This window comes from Doryrhamphus excisus, linkage group LG18 (genome assembly GCF_037039965.1).
Source record: "Doryrhamphus excisus strain RoL-2023G ecotype Guam linkage group LG18, RoL_Dexc_Guam_v1.1, whole genome shotgun sequence".
In the NCBI taxonomy this organism is placed as follows: Eukaryota; Metazoa; Chordata; class Actinopteri; order Syngnathiformes; family Syngnathidae; genus Doryrhamphus; species Doryrhamphus excisus.
Genome location: NC_136374.1, coordinates 5,513,165 through 5,535,128, shown reverse-complemented (window position 1 = coordinate 5,535,128; position 21,964 = coordinate 5,513,165). Strand labels below are relative to the sequence as shown.

Here is a 21,964-nt window from a genome sequence, read left to right as displayed (position 1 = left end):
CACAACCTCCTAAGGCAGCCAGGGGCCATTTGTGGCCCATGGCTGTTTTTTTTATTGTTCTGTAGCACATTCTAAAAACTCAACACAAAAAAATGTTTCACAATACAAAATACAAACAAAAAGAAAAAAATCTGAAAAAATCCAGCAGCAATTCTTTGAGTATGAGGAAAAAAATTCCTAGTCATTTGAGGAACAAATTATTAATTTTACCAGTATAAAGTCATAATAACAGACAGTGCTATACTGTAAAAATTAAGAATTAAATTGTCTGTAAATGTAATTAAAATCCAAATCATTAAATTAAAGTTGAAATATAGATATATAATAATAATATTATAATATTATATATAATATATAATAATATAATATAGAAAAAACATATTCTAAAATTGTCATATTATGACAAAACAAACAATTAACTTTTGATTTTAGGAACATGATGTTGGGGTATACAACACAATATAACTATACACCCACCTTTTCACCTATACTTACAACTATATAAGTTTTTTTCTTTCATTATATATTGACATGGGTTGGTTTGCAAAATGTAACAAGTTTGGACACTCTTGTATTAAGCTTTTTCAGCTCGGGATGAGAAGTTTCACTTTCAGATGCGAAGGGGATCATAGGAAGAAAAGAGCACCTTTTAACTCTGGACATTCTCCACCTGATAAAATGGTAATGGTAATGGTAATGGTAATGGTAATGGTAATGGTAATGGTAATGGTAATGGTAATGGTAATGGTAATGGTAATGGTAATGGTAATGGTAATGGTAATGGTAATGGTAATGGTAATGGTTTTATTTCATTTGAACATGCATCAGATTACAATTGCGTGCATCCCATAATCAGTTCACAGTTCCACATGTCCAAAAGGAGTAGGAAGAAGCAAAGCTTATTAAATCCTACCCCTCCATCTGGTACTTTTACAATCAGTAACTGTTACATTTGTTCACTTCCTGCTTTCCATAATACAGTTTAAGGTTTTTTTTATAATGCACTTCATACCGAAGTACAAGGTGATATGAGCATCCAATGACATAATGGGTACCATAGTAATTGTCAATATAGTGATATATATAGCACATCATGACTGGTTCAAGACTCTTCATCCTTGTATTTAGCAAACATCAACTGCTTGTATTGTTTCTTGAATTGGCTCATCGTTGTGCATTGTTTGATTTCCTTACTCAATCCATTCCATAGTTTGATTCCACATACTGAAATGCTATGGCTAGCATAACGTAGTCCTAGCATAGAAGTGTTTCAAATGTACTTCTTCCCTGAGATCATATTTCTCCTCTCTTGTAGAGAAGTATTGGATGACATTTTTAGCTAATTGGTTATTTTAAGCCTTATGCATTATTTTAGCTGTTTGAAGATGAACTACAGTAAACCTCGGATATCGGATTCAATTGTTCCCACTGGTTTTGTCCGATATAAGCGAAATCCGTTATATGCGTATACCGGAAAATGTCCGTTTTACGCATATATCGGATTTATATCCGTTATAAAAAGGCACTTCCTTGACTATGTTTCCAATGTACCTGGACTGGGCAATGAAAAGCGACGTAAGGTAATGAGAATTTAACTTTATTGGACTCTGAGCATAACAAATTGTTAATTAAGCTAGGACCTGTTACGCCTGTCCGGCCTACGTTATTTCCAATAGTGAGGTTAAGATCTCATTCACTGCTGTGCTAGTATTATTGACATCACTCACTTTTATATTTATTTATATTTATTTTTTATAAATCTGGAGCCAGGAGAAAGACACGATGCGGCCATCCGATATATGCGAGGGAAATTGGAACGCGACTGGAGATTTTGTCCGAAATAGGCAAAATCTGTTATAAAAAATCCGATATATGCAATGAATTTTTATTGGAAATGCATTACAGAAAAATCGGTTCTTTTTTATCTGTCCCTTGTGAGCGAATTTCCGATATATCCGAGTCCGATATATCCGAGGTTTACTGTATATCAGCAAGTTGAAGTATTTGTGATTTTAGAAATAAGGAGTTAGTATGTTCTCTGTAGGCAGCATTATGAATTATCCTTACTGACCTTTTTTGCAGTACATTTAGCGAGTGAAGATTGCTTTTATAGTTATTAGCCCATATTTCCACACAATAAGTAAGATATGGTAGATATGTGTTAAACGTTCAACAGCAGCATCCGCTGTGGCAAAGCAACACATTGAAATTGTGCTTTGTGTTGGAAAGCCAAAACTGTTGTGACTGACAAACAATCTCCAGAGGGAAGAAGTATGTGGACTTATTTGTGATGTCAACCAGCTTCATGTTTCTTCTTTTATCTGTGAATCACAAACCAGCATTGTCTCATTTTTATTAGACATTTTTATTTCCTTTAACCATCCATGGATACGCCTGATCTTTGACTATTAAGTGTGGCATTAATAACAACTAACATGCAAACATGCTGTGAAGCAGTGCAGGTTGTGTGTGTGTGTGTGTGTGTGTGTGAAAGTGGAGCCAGGCCTCTCGGAAACAAAGCGGGTACTGGAGTGTGTTTTGTCTGTCTTCCTTTTCTTTTTTTGACTTCCACAATGACAGGAATAACTGAAAACGATTTGTAAATGAGAAGCAGACCCTCTGATGTTGATGTTGTTCCTCTGTTTTCGACACGTTTCTCCCGCCCGCGCCTCTGTGTAACTTACTTTTGTTTTTCATTTTTTGACAAATATAAAAGTTTTTTGCATTTTGAGTTACGCTCAGCATAACAGAATATTTCTATTATTGTTCTCATGAAATTTACTAACCACAAGAACATATTTCATCACATTACTACTAAAAGTAGGCCCATTCACCATTGAATTGTTTGTACTTTTCCACTAAAGCAAACCAACTTTATTGATTTGATCTACACTTCCAAAATAAATATTTTGTCCATATAACCTTAATTTGGGGCATACCTGTCAACATTTGCGTGTGGAAATTTTCCGGAAAGTGAAATTTTAGAGGTGACAAAGTGTATTTACTAGGGATGATCGATAATTATTACTGGTGGCCAGCCAATCACATGGCACATATAGACAAACAACCATTCACACTCACATTGATACCTATGGACAATTTGGAGTGGCCAATTAACCTAGCATGTTTTTGGAATTTTTATTTTTATTTGTATTTTTATGCCTTGTGATTGGCTGGCGACCAGTCCAGGGTGTACCCCGCCTCTCACCCAAAGACAGCTGGGATAGGCTCCAGCAGCCCCCGCAACCCTCGTGAGGAAAAAGCGGTAGAAAATGATTTTTTTTTTATTTTTATTTTTATTTTTATTTTTATTTTTATTTTTATTTTTATTTTTATTTTTATTTTTATTTTTATTTTTATTTTTATTTTTATTTTTATTTTTATTTTTATTTTCATTTTTATTTTTATTTTTATTTTTATTTTTATTTTTATTTTTATTGTCATAATATTTTGACTTTTTCCCCATACTGTTTTGAGTTTATTTTCATAATATTATATATTTTTACCCAACCTAATCTTCCAAATGCCAACTCTACTTTGTTTCTTATGTATATATATTCTTATAATATTACGGCTTCTAAAAAAATAACATATTTGTAATTTTTCTCTTAATATTCTCATAAAATCACAACTGGTTTGTAGTTTTTTACATTTTCCAACTACTTCAACTTTCTTCTTGCACATTTCCTTCTCATAATTATGCCTGCATTTCCTTGATATTTTGACTTCAATCTTATAATATGTTATTTTTTGTGACTTAATTTTCCAAAAATTAAAACTTTGTTGCTTTGTTTGTTTCTCAATCATTACAACTTTTATGACATGTATTTTGTCTTTAATATTTCAACTACTATATGATACTAAAATGACTACAATTATTTTTCTTTAAATTAGATTTTATTCTCAGAAAATGACAGCTGTTTTTTTGTATTCTGCTACTGGACACCCCGAGTTTAGTATTATGATGCTGGCTTTGGGTTTGCCCTGCCAAAGAGGGCATGGTGACAAAAGACAGAAGCTAAAAGAAGGTAAAAAAGAGGATAATTGCCGGATGCTAACTAACACCCCGGTGCGGCAGTTGTCCCCCGCTTGCTTCAGATTAAAGCATCTGTCAGTGACAAACTATCGCTAACACGTTTTATGATGTGCGGGTGTTCTATGAGAAGGAGACTGTTTAGTTGTGATGGTCTAAATCCTGTCTTGGCTCCCCTTCCTGGCATCACGTCTCCCGTCAGGAATGATGATGGACTTCCTTATCGCGGCTTCATCTCTTGTCCTCCTGGCCTTTCACAAGTGCGGCTTTCAGCTGACCAGGGCCTCGCACGCACACCCCGCTTGGCACACGTGAGCCCCCTTCAGGACACCTTCAGACTTCTCAGCTCACGCAAACTGAACAAGGAGACGTTTCTGTCAATTCTTTCAATTTGGAGACTCTGACTCCTTTGAGAAAAGTTGTTTATTTTGCTTGTGAGTGGTTTCAATTAATGGAGACTTATATAATATTCTTCCTCATACCCAACAAGGGCTGCACGGCGGACGAGTGGTTAGCATGCAGGCCTCACAGCTAGGAGACCAGAGTTTAATTCCAATTCCAAGTGGTAGAAAATGAATGAATGAATGAATGAATACCCAACAAGACTGTGTGGCTAGCATGCTAACACTTGTCCTCCGTGCGGCCTATTAATGAGCCATATTACTTGATGTTCTACAAAATGTAGAAAGCCCCAGCCCACATTGTTCAGAGTAGGCCTTGCAGTCACTTTACAGTCACTCCTCGTTTACCACAGTTCATTGGTTCCAGAATGTATGATGCAAAGTAAGAATCCTTATCTATAAATGGCATAGAAAACCTATTTATAACCTACTAAATATGTTTTTCAACATCATTATAGCCCGCTAAACATGAAAAAACACTCCTATAGTCACCCTGACACTGCTATGACCCAATACAGTAGACATAAGAACTAGTACTACTATAGACTCACACTTTAGCATCGGGAGTTGTTTTCCACAACTTCCTTTGTACTTCCTGTGGTGGTGATTGTATCGTCATTGTGACATTACTGACACCTAGTGACCAATGTGGAATACAACGTGATAATACAATGTGTCTTTAAGTGCGTTTTCTGAATGTCTTATATTTATATTTTAGTTCATTTTGTCATTTTTATGCTTGAAAACGCTTAATACAGGCCAAAATCTTTCTTCTTGCACATTTCCTTCTCATAATTATGACTGCATTCCCATGATATTTTGACTTCAATCTTATAGTATGTTATTTTTTGTGACTTCATTTTCCAAAAATTAAAACTTTGTTGCTTTGTTTGTTTCTCAATCATTACAACTTTTATTAAATGTATTTTATCTATATGATACTAAAATGACTAAAATGATTTTTCTTTAAGTTTGATTTTATTCTCAGAAAATTACAGCTGTTTTTTGTATGGAATGATGCAAAGTAAGAATCCTTATCTATAAATGGCATAGAAAACCTATTTACAACCTACTAAATATGTTTTTCAACATCATTATAGCCCGCTAAACATGAAAAAACACTCCTATAGTCACCCTGACACTGCTATGACCCAATACAGTAGACATACTAACTAGTACTACTATAGACTCACACTTTAGCATTGGAAACATTTATGCTTGAAAACGCTTAATTCAGGCCAAAATTGTGTACATTTGCTTAAATGTGCATCATGTGCATCATGCATCAAAAATGACTGCATTTTTCCATCTTAAGAACATAGCCCGACTCCGTCCATCACTTACATTCTCTGCTGCTGAATCCCTGATCCATGCATTCATCACAACCAGAATGGACTACTGCAACAGTATTCTCTACGGTACACCTTCCAAAACCCTCAACAAACTACAATATATTCAGAACCTCCTCACCTCCACCCGCTCCCGTCAACACATTACCCCGGTCCTTAAAAACCTCCACTGGCTTCCCGTCCCCCAACACATTCACTTCAAAGTTCTTCTCATAACCTACAAAGCCCTCCACGATCTGACCCCCCCATATCTCACAGACCTGCTCCATCCCTCAATCTCCCGTGTCCCCTTCGCTCCTCAGACTCCAACCTCCTGGCACTCCCCTGTAAGACCAAGCTCCAAACCTGGGGTGACAGAGCCTTCTCCGTCGCTGCCCCCTCTGGAACTCTTTGCCCCATTCACTCCGTGCTTGCCCTGACCTTCCCACCTTCAAAAAACAACTAAAAAACCACCTTTTAAAATCTGTTTTTAAAGTCTAACTTTTTGTACCTGACTGCTGTGCCCCGCCCCGCTTTTACTCATGTTTTAACTGTGTATTAACCAATGAATGTTGTATTTTAACGTATCTTTTACTCTGTTTACTTGTTTTTATTCAACTCCATTTTTCTGTAAAGTATTTTGAAAAGCGCTATACAAATAAAAGGTATTATTATTATTATTATTTTACTCCTAATAGTAAACCATATATGTTGAAATTTGAACCGCAATGTGGTGTGGCGTGTAAGCCTGAGACCTGACCGCCCACTGCACCAAAAACGGCCCCGTTTGGAGGTGCCACCTAATGAGGACCCATGAGCGACTATCCATTGACATCCATACGTGATGGAGATGTTCATATGACAGCTTCTTCAGCCTCATCGTGGCTTTATAGCCGCTCCTTATGACACAGACCAGAGGATGGGGAGGGGGGGGGGTGAGCTTCATGGAAGTGTTTGCCAGGGTGGAGGCTGGTGCTCGCAATCCATGTCGACACTTCCTCCAATATGCGTATCAGATGTTCTGGCCTCACAGTCGGCAGATGTCAGCACCATCAGCAAAACACCAAATGAGACAATGTCTTCATATCTTCTGGAATGTTCCTCTCTCCAGTCAGAGCGCCATGGCTCATCGCCGTCACAGCTGGGCGGCGCTGAAGCTCAACGAGGCGCCTCAACAACGTTTTAGTTGTTGTTTTAACTCGGTGTCACGGTCGGCTGGCTTTTACGACCTTTTTAAACACTCTAGAGTCATTAAAAGGAATCACAACTCAGGCGAGAACTTCCAAAACCACACAAATCTGTTCAGCGGCTGGTTAGCAAACTCAGCAAGGTTTCTCATTTTTCAGGAGTCGTGGCCCTGACCTGATCTCCATGTTGTTGTAGTGTGGGGGCGAGGACCGTAGGGCCGCTTGCAGCAGCGGGGGCCTGCAATACTACTACTACTGTATTTTACAGACTATAAGTTGGACAGTATAAATCACAAATAGTAAAGGAAAACAAAAACATATACATACCTATATTAGGGCTGACAAAGTTAACGCAAAGTTAACTAAAAAAAGTAAATTTTTTTTGACACACAATTAACGTGCCCTCCTCCTGTTTGACCCTCGGCCCACACCGTAGTTTGGTTGAAGCACGGTAACTCTGTAGCCACAAGCTGGAACAAATATTGATGAGAAATGGAGAAATAAAAGAGTTTATAGATTGGTAAAGTTAGCTTCAAAGCCCTGGCAGATGGCTCTTGTAGCAAGACCAAAGTTATTTGTATCTACTGTGGCTGTGTTTGACTTATCATGGATTACATGGCCTGCCAGAGACTGGAGCAGTGCAGATATTGTTTTTATTATCGTATACAATGCTACCTTGGCATAAGAGTGGCCCAACTAACCATTTTCTTTTACATTTTTACATCTCGCTGATGATTTTGGCATTAAACTGCCAGCCAAATTGGACTTCCAGCTACTATTGACGGGCTGTCAATGTGATTGACCGTGGCTCAAGTCCAGTGTTTTGCTAGCATTAGCCATTTAGCATGGAACTACCACAATGATGCACATTAACGCTCAAAGTCATCAAATCTTACCTTTATACCTTCCTTCATAGTATCAGGCGGGAGCGAATATAAAGTAAAAGAAAAAGAGCTAAAATCCATCTAAATACATCCATACAGCCCTCTTTGCATTGGACAATGGAGGTAGATGCTGTTAGATGCTGCGTTCAATGACCGTCAAATAAAGCAGGACAAATTGCAGCTTGCATTAAACATTGAAAAACTGTGGGATTTCTATTGAATAGTTACAGTATTGTAATAAAATAATATTTACTGTAATATAATAATTCATTTCTATGTATTTTAATGTGTTTTAAAAGAGAAATGGAATGACATTAGGTTTTCAATTTGGATCAAATGTTTTATGACTATTGCCCTATGTTTTAGGTATTTTCATTTGTACAATTCATGAAGGAAAGGTGCATCGTGACAAATCTTTAATAATAATCCTTTATGAATGTTCCTAAATAGGCTTTTTACTCACAAACATTTACAATCGAAAACCAGTATCATAAACAAACAAATCTTATTTTGAGCTGACACTGCCATCAAAAAACATGTGTCAGTTTGAGACGTCTCACTCGTTTGTGGGAGCGTTTTAGAGCTAATATGCTAATAATAAAGAATACAAGAATATGTTTGCTGACTGTATTGTTTTAAATAATGGCCCATAGTTCCCAAATTGATATCCTTTTACATAAAATTTGATGTAATTATCCTTGTCATTTACCAGAAAGAGATTTCCTTTATTTACTATAGATAAAAACCTATTCCTATGTGCGATTAAATGCCATTAATTCTGAGTTAACTGTGGATTTTAAATGTGATTAATCACGATCAAATATTGAATTGATTGACAGCCCGAATATATACACAAAGTAAAAGTGCTGTTTACTGATATTAATGATTGATTTATTGTCAGGAAAATATGATTTGTTTGTGTCCATTATTCCATTTGATTTGACTACTATGAGTTATAATTATGGACTAATATACAAATGTATTTCTGCTGCACTAACATACAGTACACACAGTGTGTATTGCTGCTGACATACACATTAATGTCACTCTGACTTACTATGATGCTCTACTCCAAGGCAGAGGGAGTGGGTAATGTTTACACATCCATCCATTTTCTACCGCTTATCCTCACGAGGGTCGTGGGGGATGCTGGAGCCTATCCCAGCTGTCCTCTGGAGTACACCCTGGACTGGTGGCCAGCCAATCACAGGGCATATATAGACAAACAACCATTCACACTCACATTCATACATGCAAACTCCACACAGTGATGGGTAGAATTGAACTCGGGACTCCTAGCTGTGAGGCCTGCGTGCTAACCACTCGAACACCATGCAGCGGATGGGTAGATACCCGCTCTAAATGACGATGGATGATGATAGCTGGGTTTGCTTGAAAGATGAGGAAGAATATGACAAGTGGATCTGACAAATTGTGATCTCGGAGCCGTCATAATATGCAAATGTGATGAATAATTCCCATCACAAATGTTGGGTCATACTGATGTTTTTTCCCATTTAAAGTATGCCTTTATCTCTAACCATTTTCAAGCTACAACCTTTTGAAATGCTAATGTCAAAAATGCAAAATAAATTCTGGTGCTTAAAGTGTTCAAATGGAGAATTCTTGTCTTATCGTTCTGCTCAAATGAAGGCTGCACTGTTGTTATGTTGATCTCCATACTTTCCAAACAATTTTTACATCATGGCCCAAAAGTTTAACCTTCTCAGATGTTCTCTGCACAAAGATCAATTCCTGCAGCCCATTTAGTGATTCTATGTTATTGACTTCTCCTGTATGGATATATTGTCCATATAGTAAAGGTGTTCAACGTGATTCATGGGGTTACTTTGTGGGGCCCCAGCCAATGATGAATGCTCTCTAAACTATGGGTCTCCAACAACGGGGCTGCTTTCAGAAGCAATCATTTTAAACAAACAGCACCACCTCGACGAAAACCAAAAAAATCGAAAACCGAGGCAATTTTTCCCAAAGGAAATATTACCATGAATCTTAACCAAATAAACAAGAATATAATTACATTTTCATATGCAGTAAACAATTCAAACTAATTATAAATGGTGAATGAATGGAACTTATTGTTGATGTTGACACTCACAGATTTCTTTGGCCCCACAGAGGGTTATTTTGCAGTCAAGGAGCTTTGTTTGGGTACTCAATTTTGTGGAATGACACATCTGCAAAATATTATACAAAAATTATTGATTATTATTATTTGAATTTATTTTTGACGAAAGCCAAAACATACAAAATCTGAGGGTTGACTGTAGTTTTGTAAATAACTACAACAAAATCTATGTTAATGCATATATTTTGGGGGAAATAAGGACAATTATTTTGATTTCTTTATTGTCATTGCACAATAACACAGCAGTGAAATTGCCAATGAAATGTGGTTAGCGCGCAGACCTCACAGCTCGGAGACCAGGGTTCAATTCCACCCTCGGCCATCTCTGTGTGGAGTTTGCATATATACGGCAAATAATAAAAACTAAAGAAACCACATATAGTTGGTGGGTAGACAAATTATTTATTTCAGATTAAAATGAACAAAGCATTATTAGAGCCCTGTAGACATGACAAAACACGACTATAGTCACATTTATACTCTTTTTATTTACAACATATTGCGCAACTGCAGGGTCTTGAGACACATTCCACGTTCTGGAATGAATTAATGACACTAACCAAGGTTCTACTGTACCCAGAACTTGTCATCGAAGACGTCGCCGCCTACCCGTTCATCACCCGCACACATCAAACCATGCTGTTATTGTACCCATGGCGAGTTCGTTATTGCTTTTCTTTGATTTATACATCAGTAAACCACAGTAGCATGAGATTGCTGTATTAGTAGTTTTAGTATTAGTATTAGTATTAGTTATTACTGTAACATCTGACCTCACACAAACATGTTCATTAATGTCGCTTTCTGCTGCAGAGGAAAGACCAAAAAAATGCACACTTTCCTGCTTCTGGGCTGTGTCGTCTTTGCCACTTCAAAGTACTTCCTTGGCTCCGCCCACATGATAGCCGACGACAGGCTGTCCACCAACAAGGTGACCATGTCCAACGCCCTCGCTCAGAGCGGCGACGTCGGCTCACAACCGCCAGTTGTCATTGTAGGCACGTGGAAAGCAACACAACGCCTAGTTGGCCTTGGTGTTGTTTGTCGTTACTCACACTTCCTGTTTCCTGTCCTGCAGAGCTGGCAAAACCAGGAAAGAAGAAGAAGACAAAGAAGGTGAAAAAGGTGAGGTTTTATTTATTTGTAGTACTTTTTCAAAGTATTTATATTCATTAATTCATTAATTTTCTACCACTTAACCCAGCTGTCTTCCGCGAGAGGCGGGGTCTGGACTGGTGGCCAGCCAATCACAGGGCACATAGAGACAAACAACCATTCACACTCACATTCATACCTATGGACAATTTGGAGTCACCAATTAACCTAGCATGTTTTTGGAATGTGGGAGGAAACCGGAGTACCCGGAGAAAACCCACACATGCACGGGGAGAACATGCAAACTCCACACAGAGATGGTTGAGGTTGGACTTGAACCCTTGTCTCCTAGCCGTGAGGTCTGCACGCTAACCACACGGCCGCCGTGCAGCCCCCTTTTTAAAACTTATTCCAACTAATATTACAACCACAAAATTGAACAAACAGAAGTGTGCTGACATGCGTGGGCCTACTAGGAAATAAAGTTGCCACAACACAAGGGCCGCATGCTGGATTAATGGTTGGTGACCAGCTGGGATAGGCTCCAGCATACCCATGACCGTAGTGAGAATAGGTGGCATAGAAAAAAGATGGATGAAAGTAGATGAAACCATTAATGATACATACTTGTAGCCACAAACACTTCTTCAACTGTGTAGCATAAAGTGCTGAGTAAAAGGCACTTGCCTAAAGGACACAAAAATAAACAAGTTATTTTATATTTTAATAGTAAAAAATGTAAACGCTTAACTCTACAAGTCTTACTGAGTGGTTCCCATGTTGGGATGAAATGAAAACAACATGTAGCCAATTTTAGAATAAAAAAAGGCCATCAGTGTCCATCACATATCGGCTCATCAAAGTTGTTTGTTCAACTTTATGCCTCCACTGAATTGAATCAATAACCATTCTATTTATGAACGATTCTTTTTTGTTTTCACCAACTGTGAATGGCTTGCCATCTCATGTTCAGCAGCAGTGGTGCCGACTTGGCTACTTTCTTGCTTAATCTATTTTCTCAAAAGTGACTAGCAACCAAAGTTCCGAATGCGGGTCGCAGATAGAAGATGGATGGACGGATGAAAATTTTTGTTATTTTTCCTCATATGCCTGTATTTTTCCAGAATCTTTCCTTTATTTTATCATGGAAATGTTGACAGGTCTCGAAGCTATCCAATCTTTTCCCTGTCTTTTCAAGCAGACAGCAACACAAGAAAAAGGGTTCCTCATTCCCGCCTTAAAAACGCAGCTTTAAAGAGGCCATTGTTGTTTGGAGGTCTCCACGGATTCTGCAGACTTTATTGTGGACAAGCGTTCCGTCTGCAAATATCGCCTTGCAAATCTCACGGCGCCGATTCGCAACTTGACACGCTTTAAGTGCGCGTTTTTAAACGGCCGGGATTAGTTTACATGTTCCTTGGCAATGGAACGCTCGGCATCCGTTGTTTTAACTTCCAAGAAGCGCATATCTGCTTCCTAAAGGAGTTGGAAGTGATTAAATGCACGCAGAGCGGGAATGTGTGACACAAGGCATGATTAATCCATTATACGTACTTGGTACTCAGGGCCCACTTAATGTACATAATGTACAGCACGTTTGTGTCCGTCATAAAAAATGATCATTTAATAAATGCAATTGCTCCTTGTAGGGTATTCATAATTAGCATCACAAGTAATATAATAAATAGAGATGAAAAGGCTCAACATTATCCAAAAGACAAAAAATTCTACATTCATGTACGTAATGTCATTTATGTCAATTTATGTCAGTCTAATTGCCCTTGCACACTATAAAATAAAAATGTCATGATTCATGATATAAATATGTAGATTGACTCCTAATGAATCAAACGTCAACCCCACAGCACGCTTGCTCACCCACAGCTATACTCACATGCACAGTAAAAACACGTGGCCTCTCACTAGGACACATTTTGTGAGACAATAAATGCCCCACAAATGATTGCCGATATATTATTGTCAACATTATTTTGAAAGCATTTTCTTATAAATGTAATGATAATATACGACATAAAAATGCAAATACAACATATCAAAAGCAATGAACTTGCATTTGTCATAGTAAATATGTCAAGAGCTATTAAAGGGGACTTATTATGCTCATTTTCAGCCCTTTGTATTGAGGTGTGGACTTCTATAGGGCAGCTGCACACAATAACCCACACAGAAAGCCATCTAGATCTTCTAGAATCTGTTCCTATTCCAGCTGTATTTTTTGGATTACCTTTTGAGTGTTAAGTTGCTGTATGATGACATGAGATGACACTGAGTCGGATTGTTACATTGAGTAATGAGCTCCTGTGATTTTGATGGGTTGGCAAGCTTGTCGTGAATTTTCTTACAGCTTGTGATTGGCTCCTCCTTGGTGCAAATTTAGGTGTTATACTTGGGGAATCACGGCAGCTGACACATTCACCGTTCCACCGTTTTGTAGTATTCATTTCAACCTCACAACACGCTCACCCACAGCCAACAACCGTCTTGCGTGTAATATACGTGTCATTTCGTCAATAGAATTTCTGTTTGTAAGTTACTAATGAAAATTGTCACGATTCAAAACCAAAATATGTACAAAGACTCAAAAGGATCCAAAAGTCAACCCTACATCACCCGCAGCGAACCCTGCTATGCAGACCATGTTCATGTCATGAAACTGCCTCTATGAATATTCCAAGACATAGTTTGTCGTGTTGGTCCTCCATTTAGAACAAGATCGGCAACAGGAGGCGCCCTCCCCCACCCGCAGGCTGTGTTGCCCTGTGGGGCAGCTGTAAATCTGCGGGGAACGTTTGCTGCAACTTCTGTGCCTTCTGCCACTGTCGCATCTTCAGAACGGTCTGTTACTGCCGGATGGGCAACCCTCGCTGCTGAGCAGGCGACGAGTCCGTGCGTGTGGACGCCGACGGATCGGTGGTGAGAGAGCTCGCCTCAATTTCCCAGCATGAATGCACTTTAAGACAAAGGGACTGCAGCAGCCCGACAAGGAGCATGGGACAACTCATCAAGGACACTTTAGCATGCATGACTACGACATATTTTCATACACGCCTCAGGCGCATATGTACCGCTTGTCAAATACCATATGAATAAAATACTGTATATGCAATATCATACTGGGGTGTTGAGTATGTGGAGGATGTTTATGAACTGAAAACCATCCATGGTCTTTACCAGGGATAAGTTAATACAAATAATACATTTTTGCCAGATATGTGTATGAAAAGGGGACATTTTGTCACTATCCGTATTCATTCATTCATCTACCGCTTTTTCCTCACGGGGTGCTGGAGCCTATCCCAGCTGTCTTCAGGCGAGAGGCGGGGTACACCCTGGACTGGTGGCCAGCCAATCACAGGGCACATATAGACAAACAACCATTCACACTCACATTCATACCTATGGACAATTTGGAGTGGCCAATTAACCTAGCATGTTTTTGGAATGTGGGAGGAAACCGGAGTACCCGGAGAAAACCCACGCATGCACGGGGAGAACATGCAAACTCCACACAGAGATGGCCAAGGGTGGAATTGAACCCTGGTCTCCTAGCTGTCTCCACTCGGCCGCCGTGCCGCCGTGTGCTCATGTTTTATTTTTTTAAATCATCGTGCTTCTGTTTTTTTCATTTTCTTTCCTTTTTTCAAATTTAGACTTTGTTTGATTTATTTATATTTTATTTGAAGAAAGTATTGTTTTTGTATTGTTTTTTTTATTTATTCATGTAATTATTCTTTCTTTATAAAATCATAATTATTTATATTTTATTTCCATAAAATATTTTTATTATGTTCAAAATAAAAAATGTCTTTCTCTTCAATTATTTTTTCATTTTTTTCTATTGAGATTTTATACTTAAAAGGTAGTTCAAATTTTTATTTATACTTTAAAAATATTATTTATTCTTTTTAAGTTATATTTACTTGTATTTAATTTTTAAACCTAATCATAGTGTTTGTTTTTTGTACTTTTTTAAAATTTATTTATGCTTTTTGAAAAGGTACTTTCTGCTTTTTATTTAATTTGGTTTTTCATTATTCATTCATTCACTTTCTACCGCTTATCCTCACGGGGGTCGCAGGTGGTGCTGGAGCCTATCCCAGCTGTCTTCGGGCGAGAGGCGGGGTACACCCTGGACTGGTGGCCAGCCAATCACAGGGCACATATAGACAAACAACCATTCACACTCACATTCATACCTATGGACAATATGGAGTGGCCAATTAACCTAGCATGTTTTTGGAATGTGGGAGGAAACCGGAGTACCTGGAGAAAACCCACGCATGCACGGGGAGAACATGCAAACTCCACACAGAGATGGCCGACGGTGGAATTGAACCCTCGTCTCCTAGCTGTGAGGTTTGCGTAGAATTGAACCCTGGTCTCCTAGCTGTGAGGTCTGCGCGCTAACCACTTGACCGCCAGGCCGCCCTATCCGTATTCATTTAAAGAATATTCTGATTATGTATTCACTCTTCAGAGCCTGTGATTGGCCAGTCACACACAGCTGTAGATAAATGACTCCAACAGGTCTGATTTTGCTGCACAGAAAAGCCTGAATTACGCTTCAGGTTGGCTCCTCCCCCTGTAAAAATTTCTAACCTCGCGTCAACGGCAACGCGAACCAAAGAACTGTCATTGGTCAGCAAAAAGTACATTTTTGTTTTTTTCTCTCACATGAAAGTGCCAAAAAGTCAGTCCAAAAACACTGAAACAATGAGGAATATGCCATATGCAAATCCGAGAAGTTGTATGAATAGAAATACGTTCAAGAGCAACATGAGTGATAAAAGTGAGTGATGTTCCGCATGGATTAGTGTAAGCTCCAACAAGGATCTGGAAGGCGTTTCGGCCGCCATTCAGCCTGTGATGCTCGCCGCAGCATCGTCTCGTGTTTCTGCACTGAATTTGATTAAGAACTTAACATTTTGTACTTGAGAAAATATGAACAGTGATTCCAATCAAACAGAAAATAAATTTCTAACACAGTTCAATGGAACAAAATAATCATATTTATTTCATGTTTTATTTAGCGTGACCATATTGATGACAAAAAACCAGAACACTCGGACCAGCAAGGAGATACTCAATTGATATTGGAACTTTACTCAAACACCTACCTTCTACTACAAATATTACAAATATACAACATAAGGTGGCCAGAAATATTTCAATATTGAACAAAGCAAAATTTGTTCTCAATCAGAAATCACTCCACACTCTTTATTGCTCTCTGGTTCTACCATATCTTACTTATTGTGTGGAAATATGGCAAAAAAAAAAAAAGCAATCTTCACTCACTAAATGTACTGCAAAAAAGGTCAGTAAGGATAATTCATAATGCCGCCTACAGAGAACATACTAACTCCTTATTTCTAAAATCACAAATACTTCAACTTGCTGATATAGTTCATCTTCAAACAGCTAAAATAATGCATAAGGCTAAAAATAACCAATTAGCTAAAAATGTCATCCAATACTTCTCTACAAGAGAGGAGAAATATGATCTCAGGGAAGAAGTACATTTGAAACACTTCTATGCTAGGACTACGTTATGCTAGCCATAGCATTTCAGTATGTGGAATCAAACTATGGAATGGATTGAGTAAGGAAATCAAACAATGCACAACGATGAGCCAATTCAAGAAACAATACAAGCAGTTGATGTTTGCTAAATACAAGGATGAAGAGTCTTGAGCTAGTCATGATGTGCTATATATATAATTAAATTAAATTAAATTAAATTAAATTAAATTAAATTAAATTAAATTAAATTAAATTAAATTAAATTAAATTTATGAGTACCCATTATGTATATGGTATATAGTACCCATTATGTCATTGGATGGTCATATCACCTTGTACTTCGGTAGGAGGTGCATTATTAAAAAAACAAACAACAAACAAAAAACCTTAAACTGTACTATGGAAAGCAGGAAGTGAACAAATGTAACAATTACTGATTGTAAAAGTGGAGGGGTAGGATTTAATAAGCTTAGCTTCTTCCTACTCCTTTTGGACATGTGGAACTGTGAACTGATTATGGGATGCACTCAAATGTAATCTGATGCATGTTCAAATGAAATTAAACCATTACCATTACCAAATATAAAAAAATATGTATTTACTATACTTATAAATAGGAGTATTTATGTGTATTGCACTGTATATCAGGGGTGCATGCACTTTTTCAGTCCAAATTTTATCTTTCGATAAAACATTTGACATATTTTTAATATCTAACCAGTTAACTTTGAAATACTATTCTAAATTAGTGGCTAGTATTTCACATTCACAGTTTTAAAGTATATCATAAATCACACATACCGAAATCATCATCAAGAGTTGGAAATGACTTCAAAATCCTTCAAGTGGTATGTTTTGTAGTAGATTTTAAATACTATATTGGTTGAAAAACTCAGCTTCTTGTTTTTGATCCTCAACTCTCAACTGCTGCACTGCTCTCCTAACCCCCCCCCCCCCCCCTCCGCCTTCACTGCCGAGACGATTCCGCTTAATTGGATGCAGACAAGTAACACCCCAGGCAAAACAACGCTGAAGAATCATGTTGGGATCGTTTCAGGATTGTTCGACTGTGTGGAAGATTTGCCTTGTCACAAAAGGACACAACTGAATCCTGATACAATTCCAAAATAAAACCTCCAGCAAACATGGCCAATAAAAATAATGATGCTGCTACGTTTACATGCAGTCAAATAACCCTATCAGAACCGGAATATAACTGCCATGTAAACACCTCATATTCCGTTTTTTAAAAAACGAAATATTACCTCTGGGTTACTCCTTTTCTAACCGGAATATTGGGTCATGTATACGCCTATCGGGATAGGCTACAAATGTTCCATTGGAAATGAGTCATGAGTTTTTGAAAGGTAATACTGAATTTGAAAACATGTCGGCACGCAAAACTGCACATTTTTGGAGCGAGGAGGAAACTAACCATCTCATTAATGCGGTGAAAGACAGGAACATGTTGAAGTCCTTTATAGACGGTCTATAGATGCCAGGAAGAAGAAGTGGAAATGACGAGCATTACATCATAACGTTCTCTGTGCGTCACTGGAATATTGACCTCAACCGGAATATCAACTGCATGTAAACGTAGTGACTGATGATATTGGTTCAGGTGACAGCATTTCCAACGTTGTTGGTAAAACGTGCTCGGAAGTTGGCCGCTGCAGCCACAGGTCTTCAAGGTCTTCAAAAGCTACTGTATTGAGGAATGCAGGTTCTGATGTTCAGAGCTACATTGCCCATTCAGATGGAATGAATCCATATCTCGAAAGGTTAAAACAACTCCTATGGAATTTGTTCCACAGAGTTCACACCATGAGTTCAGTCATCCACCCACAGAAGGCAGGCACATTCAAAGCATCTATAGGAGGCTGTGATGTGTTGCCAGCACAGCTCAAGGATTCAAACCAATTCAATCTTTTACCAATTGGAGGCAACAAACCCACCATGTCAAGGTGTGCAAGACCCAAGGAACCCAGTACATGTTGGACCAAAAATCCATGCTCTGAATTCAAAACCAAGCACGTTTCTAGAATTACAGGAAACACATGTACCTCACAATCAGGATCCTGGTATGCATTTCATGAAGGAACCAATTCAAAGTGTTGCCACCAGACGGGATATCATAGAGAAGAGGAACTCCTACAAGACCGCTTTGGTAATGAGCAGAGAATATCCAGTCATCCATCCATCCATCCATACAGAGGAAGACAACTCAAAATTCTATTTAGAACAATGAACCAAGAAAGGTTTGACAGTCACGTCATCTCAGGACTGGAGATCCATCCATCCAACCATCCATCCATCCAACCATCCATCCAACCATCCATCCATCCATCCAACCATCCATCCATCCATCCATCCATCCATCCATCCATCCATCCATCCATCCAACCATCCATCCATCCATCCAACCATCCACCCATCCATCCATCCATCCATCCATTTTCCTCCGCTTATCCGGGTCCGGGTCGCGGGGGCAGCAATCTCAGTAGGGAAGCCCAGACTTCTCCATCCCCGGCCACCTCCTTCAGCTCCACCGGGAGGACACCAAGGCGTTCCCAGGCCAGCTGTGAGACATAATCCCTCCGGCGTGACCTAGGTCTGCCCCGGGGCCTTTTCCCGGCTGGGCATGCCCGGAACACCTCGCCAGGGAGGCGTCCGGGAGGCATCCGGACTAGATGCCTGAGCCACCTCAACTGACTCCTCTCGATGTGAAGGACAAGCGGTTCTACTCTGAGCCCCTCCCAGATGGCTGAGCTCCTCACCCTATCTCTTAGGGTGAGTCCAGCTACCCTACGGAGGAAACTCCCATCTTATTCTTTCGGTCATGACCCAAAGCTCATGACCATAGGTGAGGGTGGGAACATAGATCGACATCTGGCTCAGCTCTCTTTTCACCACGACGGTCCGGTACAGCGACCGCATTACTGCCGAGGCTGCACCGATCCGTCTGTCGACCTCACGCTCCCACCTTCCCTCACTCGTGAACAAGACCCCGAGATACTTAAACTCCTCCACCTGGGGCAGGACCTCATTCCCAACCCGGAGGGAGCACTCCACCCTTTTCCGACTGAGAACCATGGCCTCTGATTTGGAGGTTTGCATCTGAGGAATGGAGATAGCTGTATTTAATAGCAACTGCATTGATGAATTGTCTGATGTATACACTCGGTTCAAGACGCCTATGGACCCGTGATAACATTTTATGGTAGGAAGACTTGAGTGCTTGGCCTCGCCAAGAGTCAGTGCAACTTCCTGTAATTGATGCTGATGTGGAATTGTTCATTGGAACCAATAAATCATCAGAAACCTGTGAACTAACTCATTCATTCATTCATTATCCTCACGAGGGTCGCGGGCGTGCTGGAGCCTATCCCAGCTGTCTTCGGGCGAGAGGTGGGGTACACCCTGGACTGGTGGCCAGCCAATCACAGGGCACATATAGACAAACAACCATTCACACTCACATTCATACCTATGGACAATTTGGAATCACCAACTATGGTGAATTATGCTATTTTGGAATCGGGGGGGAAACCCACGCATGCACTGGGAGAACATGCAAACTCCACACAGAGATGCCCGTGGATGGAATCAAACTCGGATCTCTTAGCTGTGCGGGCTGCACGCTAACCACTCGACCATCATGCAGCCCATGGGATCTAACTAAGGTGAACTAACACATTTTAGTGAATCATCACCCAGCTGTGCCAGCTTTGCCCAAAGGAAAGCCAAGGAAGTAAAATAATTGCCTTATGACAAAGACAATCTCAGTACTGTTGAGAAAATTCTGAGGTTGCAGTGGTGTGCAGATCAGACACCTTGGATGGCAGTCCAAGATTTGACATTTTTATCCCCCTTTACCTTATCTTTACCTGGAAAGTTCTATCCTTTGACAGCGCAACTGTGCTAAAGTACATGAGGAATCAAACAAAGTGCTTTCACACCTTTGTGGCCAATAGGATCTCTGCTGTAAGAGAAGCTGCTGGAGGTCATGTGGATAGCAAGAAGAACCCAGCTGAAGACGTCAAAGGAGAGGATCACAGTAAATACTGTGATCCTCAAGGATTCACCCAATACATCCGTCCGTCATCAAGGAGGCGCAGACTGCAACAACCTGGCTAATACTCAACTTCTCCTGCTTTCTCCAGTTGAGAAACATCTGTTGCGTCAGAGGAGGATGTAAATAAAAGACTTCTGCTTCAAGTAGTGGACTTGACATAACACAACAGAAGGACTAAGTGGAAAAGGAGATGAAAAAATTCAGAGGCACAACAGGCGGTGAAGCTCTCTCTCTTGAAGATCTTGACGTTGCTGAGAAAGCCATCATTCAGTGTTGCCAACTGGCAAGGTTCACTGATGAAGTGGTTACATTGAAGAGTGGAACATCTGGAGTGAAGAAAAGCCGTCACATTTGTGAACTTGACACAGTGCTGGAAAATGGACTTTTGGGAGTGGGAGGACAGCTCAGCGAAGCAGCCATGCTGGCTGATGTGAAACATCCAGTCGTTCTTGCTAAAGAGCGGCACATCTCCGCTCATTTTACCATTTTACCACAGCCCACCACGTCCCACAGCAGTTGGGACATGGTGGAAGAAATCATCTGTGTTCCAGACTTTGTCAAAAGTATTAGATCACCGATGCAAGAAAGATCCTCGCTTCTTGCGTCATTTGCAGACGTTAAAGGGGAAAACTTGGTGAACAGAAGATGGCAGATTTGCCAAAAGAGGGACTTGAACCCGACTCACTGGACACCATTCCCTGCAGTAATGCACTGAGCAGAGTTATGGAAATTTATGGAACTTATGGAATTTAAGGAACCGACTTTGTGGCTGCAGAACGTGACCTGCAGGGAGCTCAGTCTGCTCTTCACCACAAGAAAATTCAAAGTTCATTACTTCAGTCTGCAGTGAAGTGGAGTTTCCACACTCCCACTGCATCGTACCCTAGTGGAGCATGGGAAAGGATCATTCACATGTTGAGAAACGTACTCAACTCTGCACTTCATCAGCAACAGACAGACGATGGACTGCGAACCCTTTTTATGTGAGGTGGAATCCATATTGAACGATCGTGCTCGAACAAAAATCTCAGCTGATCCCAGTGTCTTGGAACTTTTGACTCTAAATCACATCCTCTTGTTGATAGAAAAACATGTTTACCACCTGAACTTTTTAAGAAAAGTGACCTCTACACGAGATGACGTCAGAGGCAAGTTCAATTCCTCAATGATCTTCTGGCATAGATGGAGGATGGAGGATATCAAATCAAATCAACTTTATTTGTAGAGCACTTTTCCTGCAAGGACATGCAACACAAAGTGCTTTACAG

At 39.6% G+C, this 21,964-nt stretch overlaps 1 protein-coding gene across 1 annotated transcript in view; it reads left to right on the top strand.

The window, feature by feature from the left end:
• asip1 (agouti signaling protein 1) overlaps positions 1 to 14,334 on the top strand; it is a 29,833-nt gene extending 15,499 nt beyond the window's left edge. Inside the window, exons 2-4 of the mRNA XM_078798464.1 lie at positions 10,796 to 10,980; positions 11,061 to 11,107; positions 13,805 to 14,334. Of these exons, the coding sequence (XP_078654590.1) occupies positions 10,796 to 10,980; positions 11,061 to 11,107; positions 13,805 to 13,969 (397 nt within the window). The 3' untranslated portion in view covers positions 13,970 to 14,334. The remainder of the gene's footprint in view (positions 1 to 10,795; positions 10,981 to 11,060; positions 11,108 to 13,804) is intronic.
• Positions 14,335 to 21,964: the final 7,630 nt, after the last annotated feature.